The sequence below is a fragment of the Orbicella faveolata genome, unplaced genomic scaffold (genome assembly GCF_042242905.1).
Source record: "Orbicella faveolata isolate gen_17 unplaced genomic scaffold, um_ofav_v1 contig_25, whole genome shotgun sequence".
Classification (NCBI taxonomy): Eukaryota; Metazoa; Cnidaria; class Anthozoa; order Scleractinia; family Merulinidae; genus Orbicella; species Orbicella faveolata.
Window position 1 is genome coordinate 5,922,582 of NW_028301553.1, and position 9,888 is coordinate 5,932,469.

The 9,888-nt window shown below is 39.7% G+C and overlaps 1 protein-coding gene across 1 annotated transcript; it reads right to left on the reverse strand.

Annotated features, from left to right (window-relative positions):
* Positions 1-8,038: 8,038 nt before the first annotated feature.
* Positions 8,039-9,888, reverse strand: LOC110065753 (uncharacterized). The gene is made up of 2 exons (XM_020772921.2): positions 9,449-9,888; positions 8,039-8,622 (listed from the first exon to the last, which is right to left on the reverse strand). Exons 1-2 carry the CDS (start codon positions 9,645-9,647, stop codon positions 8,348-8,350), a joined length of 474 nt encoding a protein of 157 aa, XP_020628580.1. The 5' UTR covers positions 9,648-9,888; the 3' UTR covers positions 8,039-8,347.

Below are 9,888 nucleotides of genomic sequence, written 5' to 3' on the forward strand. Positions count from 1 at the left end.
CACCCTCCCCACCCGCATATCCCCTATCGGGCAATTCATGTTCATCCGGGGTGGAATATACTGAATATAAAATCAGGGGTCTTTGGTCCCATTGACGAGGTACTCGTCAAAAAGGGTTTCAAAACTATGACAGTGTCTTTGTTCGGGGCAAACAAAGGGGCAGTAATCACAAAGATTGTCGTATCCAACGAGTTTTCAGATAAAAAATTGTTTGGGCCTTTGTTCGCGCCCAAATGAGTAGGGTGGCTGTATTAACCTGGCCTCATAGGGCGTGTCCATTGTACCAGTAGTGACAATGTCTCTGTCAATAGTCGATTTTTGTCAGGACAATGTCAAAATGAAACTTAAATAAGCGGGCTAAAAGCTTTGAATCCACAGAGATGTAAATAAAGGTTGAGTTTTAATCACGGATTAGTTTGATCGGATATGGAACTAATGGGTACTGCGAATACCCATTCACATCCCCAGTGTTTTTTTTTTTTCTCAGATGTAGTCATTCATATGAATTTGGTACCACCCTAATCATAACACAGCCAAGGAATTTTATAAATCTTTCACTGCTTGCGTAGTTTCAAATGTCAGTATTTTATTCTTTTCGAAAAATACATTAGAGCGTCTATTTTAACACAAATATATTTTAATAATACGTTTGTATATTTCAACAAGCTGTGAATTCATGAAATAAAAAGAAGAGGTTTAGTAAGTTGCTTGTGAACTTATGTTTTGCTACTACGTTCTTTGGTATATGGTTTATAAGAGCCCCCAAAGGTTGGACGCAAAACTCAAAGCCTCCCCTCCCCCAACCCAGACATAACCCCAATTTACATTTAGAATTGCTTTGAAAGGTCGATGCCCTATAGTAGTTCTTGATTGTTAACACGGACTGGGAACCTTGCTTGACACTTTTTACTCTTACAGGTTACATTCTCAGAGAATCTGGCTAATCGTTTGACTATTGTGTGTATTGGGAAGCGCCAGGGCAGTTAGTTAGCCAGGGTCGGCAAAGTATAAGCCGAGTGGCAAAATAAGTGTTTGCCTTAGCATGCATGTGGAGGCGCGGTGGCCACATGGTTCGTATGCTCAACTCCGAATCGGTCCAGGTTCGAGCCCTGGCCGGGGACATTGTGTTGTGTTCTTGGGCAAGACACTTTATTCTCACAGTGCCTCTCCACCCAGGTGTATAAATGGGTACCGGCGAAGAAGGGACCGTGTTAAAGAACAAAAATTGAATATTTTTGGAGAAAACTGTTGTTGGAAACTCTTGATGGAAAAACTCGGTGAACATTTAATTTGCATTTGCCTAGAATAAGCTTATCTCAAAGAGAACGTTTTTCATTAAGTTTCGTAGCTGGTGTTATTTTAATTGGAACGCATGGTTATCTTTATTTGGGCTTAGTGTAATGACCAGGTGAAATGCTAAAATGTATTTTGCCCGACCATTTTTCTGGAATAATTTATTGTTACTGGTGGCATGTTCTGTTCTTAACATAAAATTATATTTCCTTCGATGTAAAAACACAGCAAACCTTACTTCTTTAGTGAAGATTACAGATTTACAATTTTAGCCTATACTAAATATCTCCTAGTAATACTCTAATTAAAACGAAAAGGTGTTATTGCAGAAAACCGCTCAGAAGTCGGTTTCATTCAAAAGAACTTTTTAACACGTACGTTAACACCTAGTTGAATTAATTTCTGTTATTGAAGCTACATACAGTGTTACAAAAGCTTTTGTAAACTAAAACTAAAACAGTTATGATTTTCGTGAATATATCTGATAACGTTATGATATAGCGAAAAAGTTACATCGGTTTTATTTGAAAGTAGGATATTGCGTGGATCAAAGCAAATCATAAGTTCACTGATGGCTTTTAACGGAGGTAATTGTTTACAACTCGGAACGATGTTTTCGATATTTCTATAAAAGTCATCTTCTAGAACAGAGTGTTTATCGCGGTATATCAGAAAGTGAGATTCGTGTTCAATTTGTTCTGATTTGTTTAGATTCACAAATAGGGCAGAGTCTGTTAACCCTTGGAATTTGATCATATCTACTAGTTTCAATTCTTAGTTTGTGATTGCCTCTCCTACATTTCACTAGTTCTTTTCTTTCGCTTGGCTTGCTTGTTAGGCCTAAATAAGAGGAGGGAGTATAATCGTAAAATAGACAATAAAAACTGAATGAATATGAGAGAAATGAACAGGCAAACGAACGCAAAGCAAACGAAAGCCCGGGCGAACAAAAAGACGGCTGAGAGTGCAGAGTACATCTGTGCTGTGAAACGTCTTTTTAAAATCAAAACGAATAAAAGGTCTTTTTTTAAAACATTTCCCGCCATTTCGCTTCAGGTAGTTTCAAGAAAGCCCCTTGGGTTGTCCACGCATCGCGCGAGTAACATCCGCGGAAGAACTGAGTACCATGTCTAAAAATAACTTAGAGAGATTACCTTGGGTATACGGCCTACATGGCGCATTCACCTCTCTTACCTTAATCTTCTCTTGGTGAGATGCCCCTTACTAGAGATAACACACACACATCTTTGTGTGCGGGAAGTCTTTGCTAATCTCAAGCTGTATTTATGTATGTGCAATCTGTAACTGATAAAAGCATGATTCTAAAGACTCGATGCGAGATGTCCCTTACCAAAGAAGAAACTAGTCAATCAATCAATTTTTTTTTTTTTTTTTTTTTTAACGAGGGTAACATTTAATATTTGTAAAACTAATGAATTTGTAGCTCTCTAAAAAATATTAAACATTTGCAATTAAAAAGTTAAAAAGTGTTTTGTGTTCGGGAAGTGTTCTTTAACCTGCAGGCCACAAATGTGTTTGTGTGTGGTCAGGACTGGTCAGTGCTGCCCTTAAAACGGGCGCTGCAACAGGATTTTTTAGAATTTTCCGGCTGTATCCTATGCTTAATAACGGTCTGACATTTTTTGCCGCTTTGGCGATTTACCCTAAATCCCTGTCGGTATTTAGTGTATTATAGATAAAAATAAAAAGAATCAAAGGAATTTTGTTCGTTCGTGCTGAAAGTGCTCTATAATCAGTGATAATGCCTCGTTTCCGTTATCCTTGATCTTTTTCCGTTATCCGTTATCAAAATTCTTTGGCACACTAACGAAAGAAAGGTTGTTTATTACATTTCAGACCACGTCAAAGTAATCTTCATGACATCCTAGGAGTCTCAAATGCCTCACTCGCTTTCAGTCAATCCTCTTCGTTCCTGATGGAACATAGGTCGTCCATTAGTGCCCGCCAATTGACACCATCTTGAGCAGTGCGTTTCACTTCCCGCCTAGCGAGCTGTCTCTCCTCCAGCTATGCTATTCGATTCTTGAGTTCCTCCAGGTGTTCTAGGGTCTCCCTCTCTTGCGTTTCCGCTGACGAGGGTTCAAATGCGTTACCTCTTTATCATATTTTCATTCTTTATCTCGTAGCAAGGCCAGGAACACACAAGCACCTCCGTCATTTTTAAGGGTAACTTCCTTTTTCCATACACTGCATCTTTTTATCCACTGCGTTTCCACCTTTTTCTGTAAAGTCCATCTGCTAAAGGTTAATCCAAATAACATCAAGGATGTGTTAGGGCGGGTTTTATTTGAATGTCGTAAAACCAAAACCAAAGTAATCGCTCTGTTCAAGTGCAAAACACGGGCAATACAGAGAACCAGTCAAAAATCGAAGCAAATACACGTAGCTGACGCAAAGCGCGGGAAAACGTGTGCGAGTGAGTCACGATTGGTTTTGGTTTTACCTCTGATTGGATAAAAAAGTGGCGGGAAATTTTTAAGCCAATCGCGTAGCGTAGTAACGCAAAACCAAGTCAACTGAATCCTGTGTGCATCAAAGTAGACAGGTCCACGGGCTGTAACACGAAGTGCTAACATCAGTCGAGTGAAAACTGCTCTAACAGATTGAATTTGAATTTGAATGCTAAATGCCTGTTTTGGAAGAATACCGTACTTCTGTCCTTGACAACACGATCAGCACTGTATGGTATGTTTATAAACATATGGTTATATAAACATATCAAAGTACACAGCTGTTAATGGTTGTTCTTTACACATGGCTCGGATAACTGGAACAGACAAGAGACCGTCCTGTAACTCCCAAAATGATCGGTAGCACTAGGTACATGCAGGATAGGAAAAGCTCCCAGCCAGTTGTTACTGGGAGGAAACCGCAGAAATCAAAGTCGTCCGCTTTTGATCAGTTTCAGTTAAGGTGTTTGTGTTAGGGAAGTGTACTTTAACCTGCAGGCTACAAATGTGTTTGTGGGTGGTCAGGACTGGTCATTGCTGCCCTTAGCCGGGCGCTGCAGCAGGATTTCTTAGAATTTCCCATCTGTATCCTATGCTTAATAACGGTCTGACATTTTTTTTCCGCTTTGACGATTTACCCTAAATCCCTGTCAGTATTTAGTGTATTATAGATTAAAATATAAAGAGTCAGAGGAATTTTGTTCGTTCGTGCTGAAAGCGCTCTATATCAGTGATAACGCGTCATTTCCGTTATTCTTTTAATCTTTATCCTGAACCGACTGCAATTCGCCACAAAACGATAAAATTATTTGGTACGTAACAGAAGAAAGATTGTTTGTTACATTTCAGACAACGACGTAAAGAATCTTCATGGCAGCCTAGGAGTCTCCAGTGCCACACCTCTTGCATTAGAGACATCCTATATTTTCATTTGTTATCGCGTAGCATGGCCGGCAACACACAAGCACCTACGTAATTTTTTTTTTTTAAGGGAAGCTCCCCCCTCCCCTCTTCTAGGACCTTACCGATGGTTCATTGTACTCAACAACTTCCACTTAAAAGGATCTAAGAAGGGTCGGATAGCTGATTATCAAAGGAATGACTTCATACGAGTAGGAGAGAAGTCTTGATGTCGCTTCACGCATTCTTTTTTACATTTACGCTTAACGTTTCATGCTATATTTCCCTCTACTTCATTTCACTTATCATACTCTTCATGTTTTCCTCCAATCACCTATCACAGATATAGAGGATATAACACAGCGGCGCGGAGATGTGAACTTTATTTTCGAGTGGTAAAAACAACATTTTGCGAGTAAAAGCCGATGAAGAATATAGAAAATACGCCACTCGGGTCCCGGATGTAGTGACGTATGAAGTTTATAAGTGGTGTATTTCTATACACTGTATTTTATGTTGACTTCGTTTCCATCTCTTTCTGTACACGTATGCATGTTAAGTCCATGTGTTAAGGGTTAATCCACATTACATCAATTATGTATTAGGGCGGTTAGTAATCGCTCTGTCCAATTACAAAACATAGACAATCCAGAAATCCAGTCAAAAATCGAAGCAAATACATGTAGCAAACCGCGGGAAAACGTTTGCGAGCGCGTCACGATTGGTTTTGGCTTTACACAGTTATGATTGGATGAAAAAGTGGCGCGAAATTTTTAAGCCAATCGCGTAGCGTAGAGCAAATTAAGTCTGCGTGCGTGAGTGAAAGTTGTACACTAAGTACGCGAACTGAGTACTTGCGACAGTCAAGTGAAAACTGCTCTAACAGATTGAATTTGAATTTGAATGCTAAATGCCTGTTTCGGAAAAATATTTTTGCTTCTTGACAAGGCTGTCATGTTTATAAACATACGTTGTTTATATAAAAATAACAAAATACACAAATGTTAATGGGTTGTTCTTAGCCCGTGTACATCCGCCCCCTCTCACAGGCTAGGCTGTGACTACCCGAGATGACTAAAGATACAAGAGACCATACTTTGATCCCAGAATGATACGTAGCACTAGGCTAACTCTAGGTACATGTAGGCAGGAAAAGCTCCTAGTGAGCTGTTACTAGGAGGTTTCCAGCGCAGGAAACCGCAGAAACTCAAAGTCGTCCGATTTTGATCAGTTTCAGCTACCCAGACATATCCGTGTCTAGGTGATACCCCCATGCATGATCTGAGCAAACAAGATTGATGAATTCACTCGTGGTGTAAGTTTGATCACTGAAACTCTTTTGTTCAAGGCAACTGTCTCATGAGGAAGCTTTATGAACTGCTCCAACTTCAACTGCATTTGTTCTTCTAAAATATATTCCTTGCTAATTCCGCTATCCAGAGTGGGAACTAATGCCAAGTGATACGACGAAAGCCGTTTGAACTCCGAACTGTCCGTCAATTCCTTATTTGCTTAAAGCTCGTTCTGTGTCGCCGCCAAAGCTGTTGAAAGAGACGTCTGTAGCCTTTCACACCATTATGTAAGCACGGTCTGGTGTGGTATTTACCGACTTGCTTGTTTTTGATCGGAAATAAATGAATTTTTCACTTTGTTTGTTTTTGCAAGCAAGAGAGGTGACCACGGTGGCATTACTTGAAAGTCCTGGGTCGCACTCAGCTATCGGAGAGTCCATTGCGTGCAAGCTCTCGATACATTTTATCGGCAATACCGTAAATTATGTCAAATATTAATCTTCAAATAGTTGGCTGTTTATGTTGGTGGCCGGTGCGTTTCGATGTTCGCTGCACTTTGTCGTTCACACATCTTCACCTCAGACAGGCTAGAACACATGCCAGAAAAACGTTTTGCCAAAGCATTCCTGAGCAATTGACCTTTAAACCCGCCATCAATTACATTTCATAGAAATGAACTCATGAAATCATTTTTAGCCATCAAAAAAGAGAAAGAAAAAGCAAATAAAATAACCCCCCGAAACAAATTTAGTTGCCGGAAACAGGAAATGATAATATTTACCCGAGTCATACCAAAATTGTAGCGACGAAAAAAACTATCTCGTGAGGAAGGAGGCATACTTGACGAAGACGATAAGGCAATAACCCCAAGAAGGACCGTAAGGAGTGGATTAAACGAAAATTGATTGGCTCATTCGCGAATTGATGTGTTTGGACCACTGGTGTTCTTTTATGTAATCCGTCAAAACAGGACTCAATCTCCGAAGGATGACCTCTTTGAAAAGTAGACTAGCATTATCAATCAAAACCTTTTTCTACAAGCAAACTCGTTTCTGCTAGGATGAGAAGAGACACAATGGCTCAGCACGACTTAAATCATTTCAAAGGACACCAAGGTAGCCAGTCATTTCCGGTATCGTCAAGAAAAAGGCCTCTGACCTGTTGTGTTTTGTGCGTGTTTTCGCAAACTGAACAAAATCTTCATTGAAAAATAACCCCAAAAATTCAAGACACGCTCTTGTGTTATCTTTTCCCTAACACACACTCACACGATATCAGCAGAAACACGGAGCAGGCTTTAGCTCAATCAAGCAGAAAGTTATTCCAATACTTTTAGTACATTGAAAAAACAAAAGTGCAAAGCAGCGGTATTGAACCGTTTATTCTCAGCTATTTGCATGAATTTATACTACCAAACTACTTTTGATATGGCTGGTCCCAGAAAGCAAGGGTTTAGAGTACAAACAAAACACGTTGACAGTTTGTCCCAGTTGGCGAGGTGGAAACTTACGGTTGGCAGACTTTAGAGCTGTTTAATCAAATGGTAGACAATTCCTCGCCAAAAATTTTTTTTCCCGCGTGTCGAGCGGGAACGAGTTCCGCTAGGATGACTTAATGCACCATAACAGATACCGTATGATATTAACTCCCGAGGCGATAGGAAAAGTTTTCGTGATGAAGTAAGGACCGAAAAGCTGCCTTCCAGGATCTAATTTAGCCATGTTATTAATCATTTGTATGACCTCCACGGGAATCTACAAAAAAAGTTGACAGAACATGTTTCCCAAGAAACATTTTTCGCATTCCACACTTAAGACGTATTCCCACGGGATAAGATTGTAAACATAGCGCAGCTCTAAATCCTGTGGTAAGTGTACTTTGTAAAAGAGGCTCTTGCTCATAAAAAGCAAAAAAAAAAATTAGCATTGACTAAGACCTAAGGAATTACTTTCGGATCAAGTTCTGCCCCTAGACGCGGGCATTAATTCGACGGTTCCTGTCGAGGGAACCTAAACGCCGCTGTCTTGTTTTGGACCGTCAAAACATCGTTAACAGACACCGCAAAAGAATCTGCAGAACAACTTTGATCCAATGAACTTTATTGGCATGTAACAACCTTTGAATAGATTCATTTTTAATCTCGAGATATCGAGCTTTGTCACTTTGGAAATAAATGAAATACAAACATCATTTACAAATGTGGGTGTATGCTACAAGAGTTAAATCTTTTCCCACAACAAAATACAACTCATTTACACCTTTAACTTTTCTCTTCTTATATATTTATAGATATTTATAATTTCAAAGACACTTTCACAAGTGCTATAAACAAATGTGTGAGCGTACGACACACCATATACATACAGAGAATATGAAAAAATATTTAAGAAATTAGAAGTCTACAGAACACGTCGACGACTCTCTCTGTCTCTTTCTTGTGGTCGAGTTCTTACGATGAATAGTATTCGGCTTCGGATCATCTTTCTTCTTTTCTGTTGAAGTAGGAGATGTGACGAGCAAAAATTCCAGATATGGTTGAGAGAGGATGATTGCAGCTTGGATTGACAAGACACGCTCTTGATTTTTCAGCGCGTCGAATAAATCCCAGTAAACACTATGTTCCCACAAATGCTTCGTAAAGCACACTTTACTTTTATACAACTTTCCTGCGAAGGAGAAAAAAAATAAAGAAAAACGGCCGGCCTGATTAGACAAGTTCCTTTTACCTTCCTCCTACCTTCCTACTCCGATATTAAATATGTCGACAATTTTGACAATAAAATAAAATATGAAAAAATAATAAATAATAATATCGAGAGTAAGAAAGAAGTTGAACCAAATCGCCGGGAGATCTCGATTTATTCAATGCCTGGTTCTTGCTCGGTTTTGATGCCTGAAAGCGGAAAAGTTTAACCCAATGAGGAGAAAGTTCCGGGATGACTCATTTGAAAGCGAAACACGAGGCGCCTCACATGACACCGAGCGTGAAATTGCTACAAAATTTATACGAAAATTGTCACAAGTCCTCCAGTCTGTAAAGGCCAAAAAATTATCTCAGATCATGGCTCAACATCTTTTTAAACAATCTAAGAGCGAAAAAATAACATTTTCTTTGAAACATTCCCTAAAATGCAGGTCTCGACACAAAATCCCTCATAACTCTAGGTCATTTGTTTGCCCACCTAAATAATTAGTACGGAGCGTAGTAAAAATTGAAAAAAAATTCTTAAAATTACAATTTTACGCGAAAAGAGAAAAAAATGCTACAGAAATCTGATTATGTGTGGAAGCTATTAGGATGGCGTGAGTAAAGGCTCCTCTGACCGACTAGCGTAAAAAAATTTGGAATTATTCGTTGACTACACATGTAAACACGACAGTCGTATTTGAATGAAGATTTTATTTAGCGGCGGCGAAAGTGCGATTTACTCCGTTCACAGCCCTAAAATAACCACAGTAAAAATGGGACGCGAGGAAAGAAATTGTACTTACCACAAATAGAGCAATTAATATCGTTGCCTTCGATGGAATCATACTCGCGCAGAACCTCGATAACTCCTTCGAGCTCCAAAGTTCGCTGGTGCGGCGTTGTAGCCGAACTCCACTGGTTAGGAAATCTTGCTTTCTTGCGGCGCCCACCGGCTTCTACGGACTCCAAAACCTCTCTGCTATCTATGGTAGACTCTGGCATATTCTCGCATCAACAGTGGATTAAAACAAACGCTTTCAGTGGAACGAATTGCAGCCAAACTTTGACTTGGTGGGTGGGACGCAACAAAAATTTTTTTTCCAGCTTTTCCACGAGGTCTCAAAAATACGAGCTATTAGCATTTTGACAACAACAACAGAGTAGCGAGACGCCGCGTGATTGGTCGAGATGGGAACAATGAAATGGAGTTGAATGGCAAACACTACACATGCTAGCACGCTGA

Bases quoted from the DNA above. Each gene is read 5' to 3' on its own strand.
- LOC110065753 (XM_020772921.2), bottom strand. From the start codon at position 9,647: ATGCCAGAGTCTACCATAGATAGCAGAGAGGTTTTGGAGTCCGTAGAA. The intron at 8,623-9,448 runs GTAAGTACAATT...TCTCCTTCGCAG, and splicing joins TATTAATTGCTCTATTTGTG to GAAAGTTGTATAAAAGTAAA.